The sequence below is a fragment of the Chiloscyllium plagiosum genome, unplaced genomic scaffold, assembly GCF_037043375.1.
Source record: "Chiloscyllium plagiosum isolate Xiang-an unplaced genomic scaffold, Cpla_swu_hap1 HiC_scaffold_1, whole genome shotgun sequence".
Lineage (NCBI taxonomy): Eukaryota > Metazoa > Chordata > Chondrichthyes > Orectolobiformes > Hemiscylliidae > Chiloscyllium > Chiloscyllium plagiosum.
Window position 1 is genome coordinate 85,992,788 of NW_028270139.1, and position 22,504 is coordinate 86,015,291.

Below are 22,504 nucleotides of genomic sequence, written 5' to 3' on the forward strand. Positions count from 1 at the left end.
ATCACCTTTCCTGACAAGTCCTAACGAACCTCTCCCAACAGTCATTGCATCAGACGTCAAATTTTCCTTTGTGTGAACCCAAGGGAAGTGGTGGGACCAGACGGAGTACCAGGCTGTGCACTCAGAGCATGCACAGATCAGCTGGCAGAGGTCTTCTCAGACATCTTCACCCTCTCCCTGCAGCAGGCCACTGTCCCTGCCTGTTTCAAGAGAGCCAACATCATCCCTGTGCCTAAGAAAGCTCATACAGCATTTCTCAATGACTACTGCCCAGTGGCCCTAACTTCGGTGGTCATGAAGTGCTTTGAAAGACTGGTCAAGGCATTAATCAACTCCGGCCGCCCCATTACTCTTGACACATTCCAATTTGGCCAAAAGTGGGTACTGCAGATGCTGGAGATTAGAGTGGTGCTCGAAAAGCACAGCAAGTGAATCCAATTTGCCTATCAGACCAACAGATCCATGTCAGATGCCATATCACGTGCCCTTCACTCCTCCCTGGAACATCTTGACACCAAGAACAGCTACGTAAGAATCCTATCATTGACTACAATTCAGCCTTCAACACTATTATCCCCTCAAGACTGATTAGTAAACTTAGTGATCTCAAACTAAGCCCCACTCTCTGCAACTGGATCCTCTATTTCCTGACCCACAGGCCACTGTCAGTGAAGATTAGGGCCATGAAGATTAGGGACAATATTTCATCCTCATGAACACTCAGCACTGGAGCCCCCCAGGGATGCATACTGAGCACCCTACTGTATTCACTGTATACCCATGACTGCATCATCAAATACCAGACTAATGCCATTTGCAACTTCACTGATGACACCACCATAGTCGGTCAAATCTCAGTTGGCAATGAAATAGACTACAGACGGGAGGTGGAAGACCTGGAAAAATGGTGCACTGAGAACAACCTAGCTCTCAATGCCAGCTAAACCAAATAACTCATTATTGACTTTCGGCAGGATGGTACTCATGCCACCCTACACATTAACAGCACAGAGGTGGAACGAGTGGAGAGTATCAAACTCTTGGGAGTGGCCATCTACAACAAGTTTTCTTGGACTCTTCACGTGGATGCACTGGTTATAAAGGCCCAACAACGTCTCTTCTTCCTCAGGCAGCTGAGGAGATTTGGAATGATGGCAAATACCCTTGCCAACTTTTATAGGTGTGCCATCGAGAGCACTCTGTTTGGATGTATCACTACCTGGTATGGCAACTGAACCATTTAAGATCGGAGACGATTACAGAGAGTGGTGAACTCGGCCCGGACAATCACAAAGGCCAACCTCCCATCTATAGAATCCATCTACCAGGCCCACTGTCAAGAAAAGGTCACCAGCATTCTCAAAGATCCATCTCACCCTGGCAATCTTTTTCTACAACCTCTATCATCGTGGAGAAGGTACAGAAGCCTGAACACATGCAACAGCCGGTTTCATAACAATTTCTACCCCACTGTTGTTAGAATAATGAATGGACTCACTCTTAACATTCACCCGTACCTGTGTTTTGTTTTTGCTGCTGTTTACCTATTATTTACTATCTATGCTGCTTAATTCTGTGATCTGCCTGTATTACACACAAGACAAAGCTTTTCACTGTGACTCGGTACACTTGACAATAAATTAAATTCAATTCAATTCTAACCTTTCCATACATTTAGCACTCCATGTTAGCTAAAACACTTATAAAACAAATAAATCAGGTCTGGAAATTGAGTTCTCCTGAGCATTTGATTAGTGGAAGCTGAAAGGGAATTTTGTCTTTTAATTCACCCTCTCTTTAATAACATGTTTAATGAAATCTGAATACTGTATTCAAGCAAATCAGAATATCTGTAAAAGACAATGGGCCAGTTATACAGTTGAACGATATGGATGAGATGACGCTATCTCTGAATGCTGTTTGCTTCAGGGTCTCATAGATCTTCTCTTCTTCATTCACGGACAGAAACTCATGGCATTTCAGTCTCACATGCAATAACATGTTTCAGTTATTTTGGACTAGACAAGATGAGCCAGGAGTTGCTGGAATTCGTCATCAATCATTGAAATTTATATGAGGATTCGGCTTGCCCCATCCATGAAACTAGCTCCAAGGATGCCCAGCCTCGGTGAGAAAAAAAGTTCCTAATCTTGGTTTCAAGTGTGTTTTCAGTTGGTCACAAGAGTTAACATCGGCTCCATGTCCAACTCATCAAGACACCTGATGATCTGATGTGTTTCAATCAAGTCACCTTTTATTCTTCACAACTCTAGTTGATACAAGCCTAGCCACTCCAACCCATCCATTCCAGGTATTCGTTTAGAAAACCTTCTCTGAACTACTTCCAATGCATTTACATCCTTCCTATCATTACGTGTTACACAGTCCTACGGATGTCACCTCACCACTGCCTTTGTAACTCAGGCATAACTTGAGTTTGTATTCAATTCCTCTTATGATAAATGCCAGGTTTCATTTAGCCTCATTAGTTACTTGTGGGACATGGATATTCACCTTCGTTGATTCATGCACCACAGTACTCAATTCTTCTCAAACCCACCTCTCTCTCCCTCAACAAATCAGTGATCAAACCGCAAACGCTGGAAATCAGAAACAAAAACAGAAGTTGTGGGAAAAAGTGAATAATGGTCACTGGACCCAAAATGTTAATGTTAATTTCTCTCCACAGATGCTACCAGACCTGAAATGATTTTACATCAAGTTCTGTTTTTGTTTCTCACTACCTGAAACTGATTGTAATATTTAATACAACTTTACTCACTGGGGGCTACCTATGGGCGCTTTCACTATGAGATGACTAATTAATCCTATCTCATTGCACAATAACACATCTAGTATCCCCTGATTCTGGACCATCCTATAAGCTGTCCTTTATCCATCTCACTTTACCAGTTTACATGTAGGTAAAAATCCTCTGTGATCACCTCCATCTCTTTCTAACAAACTGCAATCATTTCTTTCTTTGTGCCCCACACCAGCATGTATTTAATATTATGCGGCTTCTCCATCACTCACACAAGTAACTTTTCTCTTACATTTTCCACTTCTTCCCACACCTTTTGCACAGCCTGGTTTCCTGGACTGAGGTGATTCATTTCTTATGTACTGGCAATGTCCTTAACTAAAAGCAGTACCCCTCCTGCATCTTTTACCAGCTTTCTGTCCTCCCAAAATGCACTGCACCCTTCAGTGTTCAGGATTAAATAAAGAGAAAGCTTGTGATTTATTTATAAATACAAATCAAAGCATATATGGATCACTGAATGACACTGTAAAATAACTAATAATTTGCAAGGAAATAACATCACAGAATCACAGAAACATTATACTAAAATGTTAAAGTTGGAACCAGCATTAATCCTTCTCTAATTCAATCTGTCTTCTCTGTTGCTGACATTGAGTGAATTACATTCTCTCAGCCGATTGTAGATGTGAAGGGATGGTATTTATTCCTCAGTTAAAAGTGATGAGTAAAAATTGAAGGATCATTATTTCTGATGAATGATGAAAAGGTGCACTCATCAAATCAAGGATTTCTGTCTCCTCAGAGAAACAAGTATATTTCAATAACTGACTAACCACTGTCGATCATTGTGAAATTCTCTTTTTACAAAGGTGAAAAACTGACAATCAGATTCCTCTGAACATTTTCTTTGGCAACTCTCTTCATTCTCGATGAAAGACCGATGAATGTCATTTCCCAGGAAGTCCAAACCATCATAAACAGTTTCAAAACAAGCTGCAAATGATGGGAGAGGGAGTTGATGAGTTAATGCAGAATGGCAACAAACATCAACAAGGTGATCATTTGGGAGCTTATTTAAATGTGAGGTATGTGTTCTTAATAGAACATAGAACATAGAAAAGTGCACAGAACAGGCCCTTTGGCCCACGATGTTGTGCTGATGTTTAATCCGACTGTAAAATATAGTAACTTAACCTACACACCCCTCAACTCACTGCTATCCATGTGCATGTCCAGCTGTCGTTTAAATGTCCCCAATGACTCTGCTTCCACCACCACAGCTGGCAACGCATTCCACAACTCTCTGCGTAAAGAATCTACCTCTGACGTCTCCTACCTTCCTCCTAATATCTTCAAACTATGACTCCTTGTACCAGTCAATCCTGCCCTGGGGAAAGGTCTCTGGCTATTGACTCTATCTATTCCTCTCATTATCTTGTACACCTTGATCTCCTCTCTTCCTCCTTCTCTCCAGAGAGAAAAGTCTGAACTTATTCAACCTTTCTTCATAAGGCAAGCCCTCCAGTCCAGGCAGCGTCCTGGTAAACCTTCTTTGCACCTTCTCCAAAGCCTCTGTATCTTTCCTATAGTAGGACGACCGGAACCGGACACAATATTCCAAGTGTGGTCTCACCAGGGACTTGTAGAGCTGCAGCAAAACCTCGTGGCTCTTAAACTCGATTCCCCTGTTAATGAAAGCCAAACCACCATATGCTTTCTTAACAACCCGATCCACTTGAGTGGCAATTTTGAGGGATCTATATACTTGTACACCGAGATCCCTCTGTTCCTCCACACTGCCAAGAATCCTGTCTTTATTCCTATATTCAGCATTCGAGTTCGACTTTCCAAAAGGCATCACTTCACATTTATCCAGGTTGAAATCCATCTGCCATTTCTCAGCCCAGCTCTGCATTCCGTCTATGTTGCGCTGCAGCCTGCAGTAGCCCTCGATACTATCGACGACACCTCCAACCTTTGTATCATCTGCAAATTTACTAACCCACACCTCAACCTTCTCATCCAAGTAATTTATAAAAACTACAAAGAGCAGAGGCCCAAGAACAGAGTCCTGAGGGACGCCGCTCAACACTGATCTCCAGGCAGAATACTTTCCATCTACAACCACTCTCTGCCTTTTCTCAGCCAGCCAATTCTGAATCCAGATAGCCAAACCTCCCCATGTCCCATACTTCCTGACTTTATGAATGAGCCTAACATGAAGGACCTTATCAAATGCCTTGCTGAAATCCAGATACACTACATCTACTGCTCGTCCTTCATCGACCTGTCTTGACACCTCCTCAAAGAACTCAATAAGATTTGTGAGGCATGACCTGCTGACTGCCTTTAATCACACTATGCATTACCATAGTCTTATCCCTCAGAACTCTTTCCACAACTTTGCTGACCACAGACGTAAGACTGACTGTGCTGTAATTGCCAGGGATTTCCCTATTACCCTTCTTGAAAAGAGGAACAACATTTGCCTCCTTCCAATCCTCTGGTATGACTCCCATGGAGAGTGAGGAGGCAAATATCCTCGCCAGTAGCTTAGCAGCCTCCTTTCTCGCTTCCCGGAGCAGCCTAGGATAAATCTGGTCTGGCCCTGGGGACTTATCAATCTTAATATTTTCCAAAATTTCCAGCACATCAACTTCATCAATCTTGATCCGGTCAAGCCTGTATCCCAGCTCCTAAAAGTTTTCATTTACAACAAGTTCCCTTTCCTTGGTGAAAACCCAAGCAAAAAATCTCATTGAGAGCTTCCCCTCTCTGCTCAGACTCTACCCACAAGTTCCTTCCGCTATCCGTGATCGGCCCTACCTTCTCCCTGATCATTCTCTTATTCCTCACGTATGAGTAAAATGCCTTTGGGTTCTCCCTAACCCTTCCTGCCAAACCTTTTTCGTGCCCCCTCCTGGCTCTCCTCAGTCCATTTCTGAGCACCTTTCTAGCAGGCCTGTAATCCTCTAAAGCTGTGCTAGATCCTTGCTTCCTCCTCCTTACGTAAGCTGCCTTCTTCCTTTTGATGAGAAGTTCCTCTGTTCTCGTCATCCAAGGCTCCTTAATCTTACCTCTTCTTACCTGTCTCAGAGGAACAAATTTGTGTATCACTCGCAACAACTGCTCCTTAAATTGTCTCCACATGTCTGCTGTGCCCTTTCTGTGGAACAATTGCTCCCAGTCTGTACTTCCCAACTCCTGTCTGATAGTGTCATAATTTCCTTTTCCCAAATTAAATTTCTTCCCTCGGTAACTGCTCCTTTCACTCTCCAAGGCTATGGTAAATGTGAGGCAGTTGTGGTCATTGTTACCAAAGTGTTCTCCCACCGCGAGATCTGACACCTGTCCTGGCTTGTTGCCGAGCACCAAATCCAAAATGGCCTCTCCCCTCGTCGGTCTGTCTACACACTGAGTAAGGAAACCTTCCTGAACACACCTGACACAAACAGCTCCATTCAAACTATCTGCACTAAGGAGGTTGCAGTCGATGTTGGGAAAGTTGAAGTCACCCATAACAAAAACCCTGCTACTTCTGCATTTTTCCAGAATCTGCTCGCCTCTGAGTTCTTCAATCTCTCTACTGCTGTTAGATGGTCTGTAGAAAACCCCCAAAGTGTGGCTGTTTCCTTGCTGTTCCAAACTTCCACCCATATTGACTCAGTAGACAAGCCTTCCTCAAAAACCTTCGTTTCTGTAGCTGTGATGCACTCCCTGATTAGCAATGCTACACCCCCTCCTCTTTTTCCACCCTCCCTGTTCTTTTTAAACGTTCTAAACCCTGGAACATCAAGCAACCATTCCTGCCCCTGTGAAACCCACATCTCCGTTATGGCCACAACATCGTAGCTCCAAGTACTGATCCATGCGCTAAGTTCGTCACTCTTATTTCGGACACTCCTTGCATTAAAGCAGACACTCTTTAACCGATCCCTTTGTTTTATCTCATGAGAAACCTTCCCAATAGATTCACAACATCCTGTCACTGCCCCATCTGCAACTGACCCCCTCTCAGACATGTGGTTCTGATTCCCACCGCCTTGCCAAGCTAGTTTAAACCCTCCCGAATCACAAGAGCAAATCTCCCATCCAGATCATTTGTGCCCCTCCAGTTCAGGTGCAACCTGTCCTTCATGTACAAGTCCCACCTTCCCCAGAAGATATCCCAATGGTCGAGGTATCTGAAGCCCTCCCTCCTGCACCAGCCTCGCAGCCACATGTTAAGCTGCATTCGCTGACTGTTTCTCAACTCACTATCTCGTGGCACCAGTAGCAAACCTGAGATCACTACTCTACTCATCCTGCTCTTCAGCTTCCAACTAAACTCTCTGTAGTCACTTTTCAGATCCTCAATTCCTTTCCTGGCTGTATCATTGGTGCCAATATGTCCCACGATTTCTGGCTGCTCACTCTCCCCCTTCAGAATCTCGTAAGCCCGATCGGCGACATCCCAGACCTTGGCACCGGGGAGAAAACATACCTTCCGAGAGTCCCATTCCTGACCACAAAACCTCCTGTCAATCTGTTTGGCGGAGGTTAATATAACCTCAAAGTTCCTAGTCAAAATTCTGATTCACAGACATCATTATCTTTAAAGTGCCTGAGCCACATTTGGCAAAATGTTGAGTTTTTCACCAGATGTACACTTGGAAATGCAGGCAGGAGTTACACATTTTACATTCTAAAATCACTGCTTTTCTTCGAACATGTTTTGAAAGGCAATAAATATCATGAATGAGGGAGCAATAATCAGAAGCTCCAACTACTGGGTTGTATCAAGGGATAATTTTCTCATTTTAGTAAACAAATGGTGTCAAGAACATCAATATATGCTGGAATGTAAAAAGGAACAATGAAGGAAAATCATAAAATTACTGGTCATGATGTAACCATTCCTGACACTCATATATCCTTTCTGTATTCCTCCTGTTAACAAGCTATTTTTGATTATGCTCATTAAATGATGAGATGATGCTTTCTCAAGTGGCACTGAAACAGACTCTGCACTTGCTGATTATTCTGTGCTCCCTCCCCGTCTGTACGGCTTGACCTCATGTCGAACTGGGAGGGGAGGGGTCAGCAAAGCAGAATCCTCAGAGATTGCGAGGCTCACAAAGTTTCCCTTTCACCAAGGTTTACGAGACTAAAGAATTCATCAAATATGATGCAAAATAGTAAACAAGGTACAGAGCAGAAAAGTGAGATGTGATTCATTGTTGAGAGGTAACAGGTCAGAAAAAATTGAAACTAACATTAGGATATCAGTGTTGCAGAAGAACAGATAAGCATATTTGCATCTTCACAATTTGTTTTAGGTAACACAACAAACAGACACAGTTCAAGAGGCTAAATAACCTTGTTCCATGCTCTAACTTTTCCTTATGTTCAATCTGCCTTTTTGGTTGAAGCATTTACAAATCCAGTAAAACAAATCTGGAAATTGTGTTTGATTTAGCATACACTCATTAGGAGCTGAAAGGCAACTCTTTCGTATAATTCATCATTTCTTTAATGCATTTTTTGAGAAAATCATTGATCCTAATCCTTCACTCCAGCAAGTCACTACTTCTCTGTCACAGGCCCTTGCAACGATTGTTGTTTCTGCAAAGATCATAAGGCTGAGTGATGTGGGGGTGCATGTTAAGCTAGATATGCTTGCACACAAACAGTTACAAGTAGCTGTATCTTGCTTCTGCGAAATCGCAAGGCGGTATCATGAGGGTATATACTAATAAATAACTAACCGAAAAGGGGGTGTCGACTGGTAGAAACAGATTTATTGACATGGCAGTTTCAATTGTCGTGCACATAGGGAGTTAGTATGAACAAGACAACCAAATAATACCCAGTGTTGCGTCAGCAAAAGTTATAAGACCCAGCTATCAAGCAGGGGGGTGGCGGGGGGGGAGGTTGCACGCTGACAGCAGGCCACAGACAGATGTGGAAAGCCGCTTAGATTAGCAGCTGCACAGAGCAATACAACTATCAGGTATGAAGTAAAAGGGGAGTACCGAGAGATTCAACTGAACTGTATAAATTGTAATGTAACCTCCTGATCGATGTGCCTACTTTATGATCACCTAGCTTGGAAGAACGTATGATTAGAGACTGCTTCAGAATTTGACTCAGACTGAAATTATTGAACAGTGAGCTTCGTTCTCACATTCTCTAAACTACATGGATTATTTTATGCAGTTGAATGAGGTGAATGAGATGAATCTATCTTAGAGTGCTGTATACCTTCAGCGTCTGACAGATCTCATCTTCTTCATTCATGAGCATGAATTCATTTCATTTTCAGTTTTATTTTCCCTTCCTGGTAAGGTCAGAAATGGAGACTTTCACCAGTAATTGTCCAATATCCAGCACCATTAGTGATTCCTCAGATGATAAAGCAGTTCATGCACAAATGCAACAAGACCTGGACAATATCCCAACTTGAGCTGACCAATGTTAAGTAACATTTGTGCCACACAAATGCCAGGCAAGAAGGCATTTCCAACAAGAGAGAATACCCATCGCTCCTCTGACATTCACTCATATTACCATTGCTTCAATAGCCAACTACAGACATCCAAGGAGTTATATTGACCAGAAATGAAACTAGACTGGAAGATATTTACTGTGGCTACAAGATCAAATCAGAGGCAAGAAATCTTGGAGTGAGTTACTCACTCCCTATCTTCCAAGCTCTGTCCCCCATCTACAGAGGGGGAATAGGAGTGATTGAATGTCCCCCACTTGCCTTGATAAGTGCAGCTCCAACAGCACACAAGAAGCTTGACATCATTCAGGACAAAGCAGCAGACTTGATTAGCACCATATCCATAAATAGAATCACAGAGAGGTACAACATGGAAACAGACCCTTCAGTCCAACCCGTCCATGCCGACCAGATATCCCAACCCAATCTAGTCCCACCTGCCAGCACTAGGCCCATATCCCTCCAAACCCTTCCTATTCATATACCCATCCAAATGCCTCTTAAATGGTGCAATTGTACCAGCCTCCACCACTTCCTCTGCCAGCTCATTCCATATACGTACCACCCTCTGCAAGAAAAAGTTGCCCCTTAGGTCTCTTTTATATCTTTCCCCTCTCATCCTAAACCTATGCCCTCTAGTTCTGGACCCCACCACCCCAGGGAAAAGACCTTGTCTATTTATCCTATCCATGCCCCTCATGATTTTGTAAACCTCTATAAGGTCACCCCTCAGCCTCTGACGCTCCAGGGAAAATAGCCCGAGCCTATTAAACCTCTCTCTATAGCTCAAAGCCTCCAACCCTGGCAATGCCCTTGTAAATCTTTTCTGAACCCTTTCAAGCTTCACAACAACTTTCCGATAGGAAGAAGACCAGAATTGTACGCAATATTCCAACAGTGGCCTAACAAATGTACAGCTGCAACATGATCTTCCAACTCCTGTACTCAATACTCTGACCAATAAAGGAAAGCATACCAAACGCCTACGTCACTCTCCTATCTACCTGTGACTCCACTTTCAAGGAGCTGTGAACCTGCACTCCAAGGTCTCTTTGTTCAGCAACACTCCCTCGGACCTCACCATGAAGTGTATAAACTCCACCATCAATGGTTAAAGCAGCAGTGTGTACCATTTACAAGATGCACTCTAGAGATATGGCAAGTCTCCTAAAATAGCATATTCTAAACCCTCAACTACTAGCATCTAGAATGACAAGGGTGCAGATGCATGGGAATACCACGACCTGCAAGTTCCCCTCCAGGACACTTACCATCCTTAGAAATATATTGTCTTTGCTTCAGTGTCACGGGGTCAAAATCCTGGAATTCCCTCCCTAATGGCATTATGGGCGTGCTCGCTCTAAATTAAGTGCCATATTTTCAGAAGGCAGCTCCACACTATCCTCCCAAGGACAGCTATGGATGAACAATAAATACTGGTCTAGCCAGTGAATGAATTTTTAAAAAACTTTTTGAGTGATTTTAGACTCGACAAGGTAGCCCTGTAGCTGTTGGAGTGGTCATCAATTTGATTCAAATTTTTTTCAAGAATTTCACTCAAACCATCCTTTCAGGAAGAGAATTAAAAAGGCTGCCTGGGCATACCTCTACAAGATCATTGATTCATCCAATTTCATTGCACAATTCCAGGTCTACTATTTCTTCACCTTCAGTCGATTCCATTCTACTCTAACATGTCATTTGTCCATCTGACTTTTCCAGTCTATAAGTAGATTAAAATCTTCCAGGATTCTCACCACGCATTTCTGACAAATACCAATTATTTCTTTCTTAATGCACCATACTACTATGTGGTAACCATTACAGAGTTTCTACATCATACACACAAGTGACTCTTTGCCTTTTTCATTTCCCATCTCTACCCAAATCATTTGCACATCTTGGTTTTATGAACTTAGCATGATCCCTAACTGTTGTCCTATTGTCATTGACTAATAGAGCCACACTTCTACCTCTTCTTCACTTTCCATCCTTGCTAAATGTTCTGGACCATTTAGTATTCAGCTCACTGTAGAGATTTAAGTTTGCATACAAATCAAATGCAATATTAATCAGCCAATGCTATGATAAATCAAATTAGTATCAAGGCCAGAATTATCCCTTTTTACACAAAGTATGGGTGTGGCCTTTTTTAAGGACAAGGGCCCCTATCCGTCTGTGCCCACCAATGAGGAAGCTGCCCGAACAAGCCTAAATCAGGTGCAAAAACGCCAGCCAGGTTCCCAACCAATCAGGTCTCACAGTTGAGAGGTCCAGCCCCACCTGAAGCTGCCAGCAGTGACTTATTCAAGGCCCAAGCTGCTGCCTAAACACTTTGAGCATGATCCAGAAGTTGGAATCATGGCCTGAAGGGTCTCAGAGGTGGGAGGGGTGGCCAGGGATAACTTCCAACAGCTATCCAGGCATTCTACTGCCATCAGATTAGGACCAAATGGAGGAATCTCCAAAATAGCAGACAGGCCATCCTGTTTTCCCAGTAGTGATGGCAGTCATTTTTCGTCACCATCAGAAAAAGCAGGTTATTGAGGCACTGAGGGCTGAGGCCCTTAAGTAGTTGGTAATAAACAGATAATGGCCTTAATTGGTGACAGATCAGGAAGATCACTCATTGACCTTCCTGTCCAGAACGTAATCGCTGAGGTAAGGGAATGGGTATCTCTCCGCAGCCAACCTGCCTCAATATTTACCGTTCTGCCAATTCCATGTCACTTCAAGGGAGGAGAAAATTCTGCTTAAAAGCTCTCTGCATCGACATGTCATCTTTGTTACTTACGAGATTGTGTCCCACAGTGTTTCAGAGAATATCCTGAGACAATGTTTTGTAAATTAGATTTCACAGTTGGTTGTCCTGTTGTCGTCCTCTTCAAATAACAATAAAACCTGAAAGATAATGAGAATAGAAGGTGGGTGATGAAGTTCTGAAATGCATTTTTCATGATGTACAGGTAAATCTATGCTGCTGCTTTGGAAATACAGTAGGTGGGTTTGGTGGGAGGATGAGATCAGGAGATTCTTCTTCATCTTTTTCCCTCAGCAGAGAATGTTAGTACACACCTCTGGAGCAAGTGGGACTTGAACATAGACCTCCTGGTTCTAAGGTAGGGACACCACCCGAAGAGTCAATAATTCTATCCCTCTTCCAAATCCACTTAATTGAATCCATGTGTTTTGATTCGCGCAGTCAAATTGAACGGTAGCTCAGTGGTTAGCACTGCTGCCTCACATCACCCAGGGACCCGGGTTTGATTCCACTCTCATGCACATTCTCCTCTGTGGTTGCATGAGTTTCCTCTAGGTGCTCTGGTTCCTTCCCAGAGTCCAATGATATGCAGGTCAGGTGGATTGGCTGTGCCAAGTTGCTCCCTACTGTCAAGAGAGGTATAGGCTCGGTGGATTAGCCATGTTAAATGTGGGATAAGGTGGGGCATTCTAGGTCTTTGGAGGGTTGGTACAGATTTGATGGGCTGAATGATTTTTTTCCTTACAGTCAGGGTTCTTTCAGTTAAAGGATGGGACTTGATCAGTGTTTCTCTGGAGATCGTTGATGCCCTGACAGAAAATGTTCCTGCTGGTCAGCATAATGACTTCAAAATCATTGATTCATTCATTTATGAATAAGCATCATTCATTAATTTTCAATCAAGTATATGCCACATAAGAAAAGTGATGCTGTATTCACCTGCTTTATTATGATTATCCAAAGTTAATAATGGCAGATGATAGTGTTGAAAAAACTGAATTCAAACACAAAGTTTTACCATGGTTCGCATGGACCTGTTATTTGGGCACTTAAGTTAATGTAGGAGAGCTCAAATATTATAGGAAGAATTTTTCAATTGGCTCAGGGTTGTAGATACAGGGAAAATAGTTTCAGGATCATAGGTAGATTGAGATGAGTGGAACTTCTTCACTCAGACAATGACACATCTTCAGAATTATCCAGCACAGAGGATGTGGAGACTCGGTCATGAAGTTAGTAGAAGATGAAAGCTTTCAGACATTAAATGTATGAGAATATTAGAGGAAAATAATAAAGACAGAAAAGCAATTATGATCTTACTGACTGGTGTAGCTGTTTCAAAGGGCCAAATAGCCTATTTCTGTTTTTATTTCTTTTTTCCTAATATTCTTGTTCTAAAAACCTAAATCCAAATAAATGTGCTTTAATGACCTAAATCAATGTGTTTAGTTTTTAAGTGTGCAACGACAAACACTACTGAGGAAATATGACAGTTCTAGGTTACTAGAAGTCTATGAGGAGCTGCTCCAATCCCAGTCAGTATAACCCTGTGTGGGTAAGCTTGGCTCTGATCTAACCTTGTCACAACTATTCCATATTCCTCATAAACACCTCAATGAAATGTTGACAGATTTACTTTCGAGTGTCTGTGTTCCAATCTCTTGTTAAAAAGGTGAAAAACTGACAGCTGCTTTCCTCGGTGCACACTTTCTGACAGTAGTTGACATCTGGTGCATAGACTGATTCAATGTCATTTCCAGGAAAATCCACATCGATAAGCAGACCACGTGCACACCCTGCAATAAAATTGTTCTGTGTTAGCAATCTGTTTATCAGAAATATTTATAACAGCAGGGACGTTTTCATACAGACCCACTTTCATGTTCACAATCTCGCACACTGCAAATTCCTTCATTTTCTGTTATTTTCTTATTCTGGGGAGCACGCCTTTTGGTCTATTACCAGAATGTTTTGAGACCCTATAGACTTTTGAAATATCCAGTCTACCAACCATTTCCTGATAAGAGATACAGTGACTCAAATTGGCTAAAAACTGGCATCTGTGATGCTGGGGACCTCTGGCGCATCTAGCATTGATCATCCACTCAGCATCTGGTGAAACATTATTACGACTGGTGCTGCCTTAGCTTTTGCAGAGATGTGCTGGGCTGTTCCACCTTTGGGGATGGAAATATTTGTGCAGTCTCCTCCTTCGCGGAGTTGTTTAATTTTCCACCAGCCTTCATGACTGGATGCAGCAACACTGTAGATCCATTCATTGTGGGATCCCATTGTGTACCTTCTACAGCACTTCATTTGAGAATCAGAAACAAAATCTCATTTGGGACATACCTTCACATCCTCTTAAAGGAAATCCAGATACGACATTCTGAAGAATGGTTATTTTTGGTGGAGTTCCTCTTTCACTTTTCTTGCGGTAGCAAAGAAAGCTACAAAGAATCACAGAAACATTACACTAAAATGTTGAAGTTGGAACCAGCATTAATCCTTCTCTAATTCAGTCGGTCTTCTCTGTTGCTGATATTGGGTGAATTACATTCTCTCAGCAGGTTGGAGATGTGAAGGGGTGGTATTTATTCCTCAGTGATGAATAAAAATGGAAGGAACTTTACTACAGGTAAAGGATAAAAAGATGCACTCATCTTATCAAGGATTTCTATTTCCTCAGAGAAACAAGTACATTTCAATAACTGACTAACCGCTGTCGATCATTGTGAAATTCTCCTTTTACAAAGGTGAAAAACTGACAATCAGCTTCCGCTGTACATTTTCTTTGACAACTCTCTTCATTCTCAACGACAGACTGACGAATATCATTTCCTGGAAAGTCCAAACCATCATAAACAGTTTCAAAACAGGCTGCAAAAGATGGGAGAGGGAGTTGATGAGTTACTGCAAAACGGCAACACAACGAATCGAATAGAATAGAACAGCCTTCATTGTCACAAATCCTCAATGAGGACTGTGAATGTTTATACATCGCCAATTTCAGCACCAACTTAGTTACAAACATACTTAGGCAGAGCTTCTTTACTTACAAGAATTTAGACAATAGAGAAATAAAATGTTCAGGATTGCAGAAATAAAAGTTCAGTACAGCAGACCACTCTGGCACCCAGTTTCCCATTCCCACCGGGCCATTGTCCCAGACTGTGCAGGGACTACGCTGAGGGAATAGACAGGTAAAAACAAGGACTGTAGATGCTGGAAACCAGATTCTAGATCAGAGTGGTGCTGGAAAAGCAAAGCGGTTCAGGCAGCATCCGAGGAGCAGGAAAATCGACGTTTCGGGCAAAAGCCCTTCATCAGAAATAGAGGCAGAGTGCGTGCAGGGTGGAGAGATAAATGAGAGGAGGGTGGGGGTGGGGAGAAGTGAGGGAGTAGACAGCACCACCAGTCTGAGAGATCACCATGCCATTATACTCTGGGAGGCCGCTGCACCATGTTCGGAAGGTCAACATGCCACAATACTCTGGCAGGCGCTACACCATGTTGGGAAATCACCATGTCACGATACTCTGGCCGGCATCTGTGCCATGTTGGTAAGGCCAACACTCCACAATACGCTGGCAGGTAGCTGTGCCATTTTGGGAAGGCCAACAGTCCACAACACACTGGCAGGCAGCTGCGTCATGTTGGGAAGGCCTCCAGACCAAGACACACTGGCAGGTAGCTGTGCCATTTTGGGGATGTTGTCAGGCAACATGATCATTTTGGAAGCTTATTTTAATGTGATGCAGAAGTCACATGACACCAGGTTATAGTCTAATAGGTCTATTCAACATCACAAGCTTTTGGAGAGCTGTTCCTTTGTCAGGTGAAGAGATGAAGGAGCAGCTCTCCAAAAGGCTGTGATTTCTAGATGACCTGTTGGACTATAACATGGTGTCATGTGACTTCTGACCTTACCCACCCCAGTCCAACACTGGCACCTCCACCTCATGGTTTATGTATTTTAATGTGAGACATCTGTTCTTAATATACCGTCACTGTCACCAAAGAAAATTCTGATGTACACAATTCATTGTCTTCTTCTCTATTCCTTTCTAACAAATGCCAATCATTTCTTTCTTTGTGCTTCACAAAAGTGCCCTAACCAACGTCCTGTACAGCTGCAACATGACCTCACAACTCCAATAATCAATGCACTGACCAATAAATATAAGTGTACCACACACCTTCATCACTATCTTATCTACCTGCGACTCCGCTTTCCAGGCGCTATGAACCTGCACTCCAGAGTTTCTTTGTTCAGCAACACTCCCCAGGCATTTATCATTAAGTGTACAATTCCTACTCTGACTTGCCTTTCCAAAATGCAGCACCTCATATTTCTTGCAATTAAACTCCATCTGCTACACTCCGGCCCATTCGCCCATTTGGGTCAAGATCCCGTTGTACTCTGAGGTAGCTTTCTTCGCTGTCCACCACACCTCCAATTTTAGTGCCATCTGCAAACTTACTTACCATAATAACTCCGTATTTGCACATTCAAATCATCTCAAGCTGCTGAGAAGTCCAGTCCCACCTGAAGCTGTCAGCAGTGAAACATTCAAGGCCCAGGCTGCTGCCTAAACAGAAGCCATGAAGACAGGCACCAACAAAGAGGTCAGTCTTGGTTATGGCCATGATCCAGGAGTCAGTGTCACAGTCTGAGCGGGGTCATGGTTTGAGGGCAAGAGCAGGGCGTGGCTTCATGTAGTCATCCCACTAACATAAATCTGTGCCCTTAATTTCCCACAGATTGAGGGAAATGGAGGAAACCATAAAATAGCAGGCAGTCAGCTCCATTTTCCCAGTTGCGATCGGTGCCATTTTTCACGCCAGCAGAGAAGGCTGGTCAGCTGAGGCCCTTAACTGGTTATTAATGTACAGATAATGGGGGCGGTACGGTGGCTCAGTGGCTCGCTCTGCTGGCTCACAGCGCCAGGGATCCGGGTTCAATTCCTGCCTCGGGAAACTGTCCGTGTGGAGTTTGCACATTCTCCCCGTCGCTGCGTGGGCTTCTATCGGGTGCTCTGGTTTCCTCCCACAGTCCAAAGATGTGCAGGTTACGTGAATTGGCCGTGCTAAATTGCCCGCAGTGTTAGGTGCATTAGTCAGGGGTGAATGTAGGGAATTAGTTCGGGTGGGTTGCTCTTCAGAGGGTCGGTGTGGACTTGTTGGGCTGAAGGGCCTGTTTCCACACTGTAGGGAATCTAATCTAATCTTTCATTGGTGACAGGTCAAGACGGTCACTCATTGACCTTCCTGCCCAGAACGTAATCGCTGAGGTGGCTGTAAGGGCACAAGCTGCCGCAATATCCCCGGTTCTGCCAATTTCATGTCACTTCTCAAGAGAAGAAAATTCTGCATTGATATGTCATTTTTGCTACTTACAAAATTGTGTCCCACAATGTTTCAGAGAATATCCTGAGACAACGTTTTGTAAATCAGATTTCACAGTCGGCTGTCCTGTTGTCGTCCTCTTCAAATAACAATAAAACCTGGAAGACAATGAGCATACAAGGTGGGTAATGAAGTTCTGAAATGTGTTGCTCATGATGCACAGGTAAGTCTAAGCTGCTGCTTTAGGATAACTGAAATTGGTTTAGTGTAAGGACAAAATCTAAAGCCTCTTCCTCAGATATTTTCTGATCAATCTGTTCAGAGAACGTTATTACACTCCTCTGAAGCAGGAGGGACTTGAACCTGGAGTAGTGACACTGTCACTGTGCTACGTGAGCCCTTCCAGGCTCTTCTTCAGATTGTTTATTGAACTTAAATTGTACCATCTGTCACGGTGTGATTCAAACTCATGTCCTCAGAACATTATCCTGGGTTTTGGAAATACTCCTCCAGTGATATTACCACTATGTCATTACATCCCCCAGAAAACATATCCACATCTTGTACATTCAGCATCTCTCACTGTCTCCATGGCTGTGTCTCTGTCACCACGCAGCTCTTCAGATACTCTCTAGTTAACTTATTCAGAGACGGTATTATCACCCCAGGATAATGTGGGATCTAACTCTTGTGGCTTGGTGGTAGAGACATTACCACTGTAACACAAGAGCCCTCAGCCCCTTCTTCATCCAAACCCACTTAATTCAATCCATGTCTTTGAATGCCCACACAGCTAATTATAACACTTAAAGGGTGGGAATTGATCATTTCTTCCCTGCAGAATGTCTAATTCCTGACTGAATGTGACTCTGTGGATCATGTGATTATTTTGCAGTGATGAAGTGAATGTGCATTTTCATTCATTCTCAGTTCAATATTTGAGTGCACATATCTTGATATTTGTATTGATGTACTGACCTATGTAAAAACAATTCACCCAAGACTTTTAGTGGAGGACAATAAGAATTTGAAGAAACTGAATTCCAATCACAATTTTCTGCAATTGCTCACATGGCTACACTATCTGGCTACTTAAATTAAAATGGAGACATCAAATATTGTAGGAAGAATTTTTAGCCTGGCTAGGGATTCTACATACAGGTGACATCATTTCAAAACATGGGATAGTCCATTTAGCAATGGGATGGGAGGAAAGTTCTTCATTGGCAGACTGATCATTCTTGGGAATTTTTAAATCCACATGACTGTTGAGATTCCAGAAGTAAGTATATTCAAAATGAAAAATTTGAAACATTAAAAATCTGAGGAAATTAGAATATTGCAGTAAGAGAACTGTACTCTTAGAATATCTTAGAGTAAGAGTAATCGTGAACGCGTTGAATGGTGGAACAGTCTCAATGGGCAAAATGCCAACTCGTGCTTCTATTTCTTTGTCACTAATAGTCTTCTGTGAGAAGCTAATTTAAAGCAAATGTACTTTTATGACTTAAATCAATGTGCCCTGTTTAGTTTTAAGGAGCAGAAACATGCAACACTGAGGAAATGTGAGAGTTCTAGGTTACTACACAACTATAAGGAGCTGCAGTGTTACCCTGTGTGGAAAGCTTTCCTTTCATCCAATCTTGTCACAACTATTCCATATTCCACACAAACATCTCAATGAAATGTTGACGGATTTACCTTCGGGTGTCTGTGTTCCAATCTCTTGTTAAAAAGGTGAAAAACTGACACCTGCTGTCCTCGGTGCACACTTTCTGACAGTAGTTGACGTCTGGTGCATAGACTGATTCAATGTCATTTCCAGGAAAATCTACATTGTTAAGCAGATCACGTACACATCCTGCAAAAATATTGTTCTGTGTTAGCAATCTGATTATCAGAAATAATTATTACAGCAGGAAGGTTTTCAATCAGGCCCATTTTCATTTTCACAACCCAGTGCCCTACATTTTGTTCATTTTCAAAAATGTATTTGTTCTGGAGTACAAGCCTTTTGGTCTGTTACCAGAAATTTGTGAGGCTCTATAGACTTTTGTAATGTCCAGTGTATCAACCATTTCCTGATAAGAGGTACAGTGACTAAAATTGGCTAAAAACTGTCATCTGTGATGCTGGGGACCTCTGGCATATCTAGCATTGATCATCCACTCAGCATCTAGTGGAACATTGTTAAGACTGGTGCTGCCTTAGCTTTTGCAGGGATGTGCTGGGCTGTTCCACCTTTGGGGATGGGAGTATTGGTGCAATGTCCTCCTTCACGGAGTTGTTTAATTTTCCACCAGCCTTCATGACTGGATGCAGCAACACCACACATCCAGAAATTGAAGATCCCTTCATTTACTTTCTGCAGCAATTTATTTGACAGTCAAAACAAAAATCTCATTTGGGACATACCTTCACATCCCCTTAAAGGAAATCCAGATACGACATTCTGAAGAATGGTTATTTTTGGTGGAGTTCCTCTTTCACTTTTCTTGCGGTAGCAAAGAAAGCTACAAAGAATCACAGAAACATTACACTAAAATGTTGAAGTTGGAACCAGCATTAATCCTTCTCTAATTCAATCTGTCTTCTCTGTTGCTGATATTGGGTGAATTACATTCTCTCAGCAGGTTGGAGATGTGAAGGGGTGGTATTTATTCCTCAGTGATGAATAAAAATGGAAGGAACATTACTACAGGTAAAGGATGAAAAGATGCACTCATCTTATCAAGGATTTCTATTTCCTCAGAGAAACAAGTACATTTCAATAACTGACTAACCGCTGTCGATCATTGTGAAATTCTCCTTTTACAAAGGTGAAAAACTGACAATCAGCTTCCGCTGTACATTTTCTTTGACAACTCTCTTCATTCTCAACGACAGACTGACGAATGTCATTTCCTGGAAAGTCCAAACCATCATAAACAGTTTCAAAACAGGCTGCAAAAGATGGGAGAGGGAGTTGATGAGTTACTGCAAAACGGCAACACAACGAATCGAATAGAATAGAACAGCCTTCATTGTCACAAATCCTCAATGAGGACTGTGAATGTTTATACATCGCCAATTTCAGCACCAACTTAGTTACAAACATACTTAGGCAGAGCTTCTTTACTTATAAGAATTTAGACAATAGAGAAATAAAATGTCCAGGTTTGCAGAAATAAAAGTTCAGTACAGCAGACCACTCTGGCACCCAGTTTCCCATTCGCAGCAGGCCATTGTCCCAGACTGTGCAGGGACTGCGCTGAGGGAGTAGACAGGCAAAAACAAGGACTGTAGATGCTGGAAACCAGATTCTAGATCAGAGTGGTCCTGGAAAAGCACAGCGGTTCAGGCAGCATTCGAGGAGCAGGAAAATCGACGTTTCGGGCAAAAGCCCTTCATCAGAAATAGAGGCAGAGTGCGTGCAGGGTGGAGAGATAAATGAGAGGAGGGTGGGGGTGGGGAGAAGTGAGGGAGTAGACAGCACCACCAGTCTGAGAGATCACCATGCCATTATACTCTGGGAGACCGCTGCTCCATGTTGGGAAGGTCAACATGCCACAATCCTCTGGCAGGCGCTACACCATGTTGGGAAATCACCATGTCACGATACTCTGGCCGGCATCTGTGCCATGTTGGTAAGGCCAACACTCCACAATACGGTGGCACAGTGGTTAGCACTGCTGCCTCACAGCGCCAGAGACCCGGGTTCAATTCCTGTCTCAGGCGACTGACTGTGTGGAGTTTGCACATTCTCCCCGTGTCTGTGTGGGTTTCCTCTAGGTGCTCCGGTTTCCTCCCACAGTCCAAAAGATGTGCAGGTTAGGGTGAATTGGCCATGCTAAATTGCCCATAGTGTTAGGTATGTGGTAAATGTAGGGGTATGGGTGGGTTACTCTTCGGCGGGTCGGTGTGGACTTGTTGGGCCGAAGGGCCTGTTTCCACACAGTAAGTAATCTAATCTAATCTAATCTAATCTAATCTAATCTAATCTAACATGGTGGCAGGTAGCTGTGCCATGTTGAGAAGGCCAACAGTCCACAACACACTGGCAGGCAGCTGCGTCATGTTGGGAAGGCCTCCAGACCAAGACACACTGGCAGGTAGCTGTGCCATTTTAGGGATGTTGTCAGGCAACATGATCATTTTGGAAGCTTATTTTAATGTGATGCAGAAGTCACATGACACCAGGTTATAGTCTAACAGGTCTATTCAACATCACAAGCTTTTGGAGAGCTGTTCCTTTGTCAGGTGAAGAGATGAAGGAGCAGCTCTCCAAAAGGCTGTGATTTCTAGATGACCTGTTGGACTATAACATGGTGTCATGTGACTTCTGACCTTACCCACCCCAGTCCAACACTGGCACCTCCACCTCATGGTTTATGTATTTTAATGTGAGACATCTGTTCTTTAATATACCGTCACTGTCACCAAAGAAAATTCTGATGTACACAATTCATTGTCTTCTTCTCTATTCCTTTCTAACAAATGCCAATCATTTCTTTCTTTGTGCTTCACAAAAGTGCCCTAACCAACGTCCTATACAGCTGCAACATGACCTCACAACTCCAATAATCAATGCACTGACCAATAAATATAAGTGTACCAAACACCTTCATCACTATCTTATCTACCTGCGACTCCGCTTTCCAGGCGCTATGAACCTGCCCTCCAGAGTTTCTTTGTTCAGCAACACTCCCCAGGAATTTATCGTTTCGTGTACAATTCCTACTCTGACTTGCCTTTCCAAAATGCAGCACCTCATATTTCTTGCAATTAAACTCCATCTGCTACACTCCGGCCCATTCGCCCATTTGGGTCAAGATCCCGTTGTACTCTGAGGTAGCTTTCTTCGCTGTCCACCACACCTCCAATTTTAGTGCCATCTGCAAACTTACTTACCATAATAACTCCATATTTGCACATTCAAATCAGCTCAAGCTGCTGAGAAGTCCAGTCCCACCTGAAGCTGTCAGCAGTGAAACATTCAAGGCCCAGGCTGCTGCCTAAACAGAAGCCATGAAGACAGGCAACAACACAAAGGTCAGTCTTGGTTATGGCCATGATCCAGGAGTTAGTGTCAGACTCTGAGTGGGGTCCTGGTTTGAGGGCAAGAGCAGGGCGTGGCTTCATGTAGTCATCCCACTAACAT

At 43.0% G+C, this 22,504-nt stretch overlaps 1 protein-coding gene across 1 annotated transcript in view; it reads right to left on the minus strand.

The window, feature by feature from the left end:
* Positions 1-22,504, minus strand: part of LOC122549776 (uncharacterized) — a 55,938-nt gene that overhangs the window by 13,479 nt on the left and 19,955 nt on the right. Inside the window, exons 13-20 of the mRNA XM_087988577.1 lie at positions 20,148-20,307; positions 19,780-19,877; positions 19,066-19,225; positions 17,416-17,522; positions 14,736-14,895; positions 14,368-14,465; positions 13,652-13,811; positions 12,049-12,155 (exon numbers count right to left, since the gene is read on the minus strand). Of these exons, the coding sequence (XP_087844703.1) occupies positions 12,049-12,155; positions 13,652-13,811; positions 14,368-14,465; positions 14,736-14,895; positions 17,416-17,522; positions 19,066-19,225; positions 19,780-19,877; positions 20,148-20,307 (1,050 nt within the window). The remainder of the gene's footprint in view (positions 1-12,048; positions 12,156-13,651; positions 13,812-14,367; positions 14,466-14,735; positions 14,896-17,415; positions 17,523-19,065; positions 19,226-19,779; positions 19,878-20,147; positions 20,308-22,504) is intronic.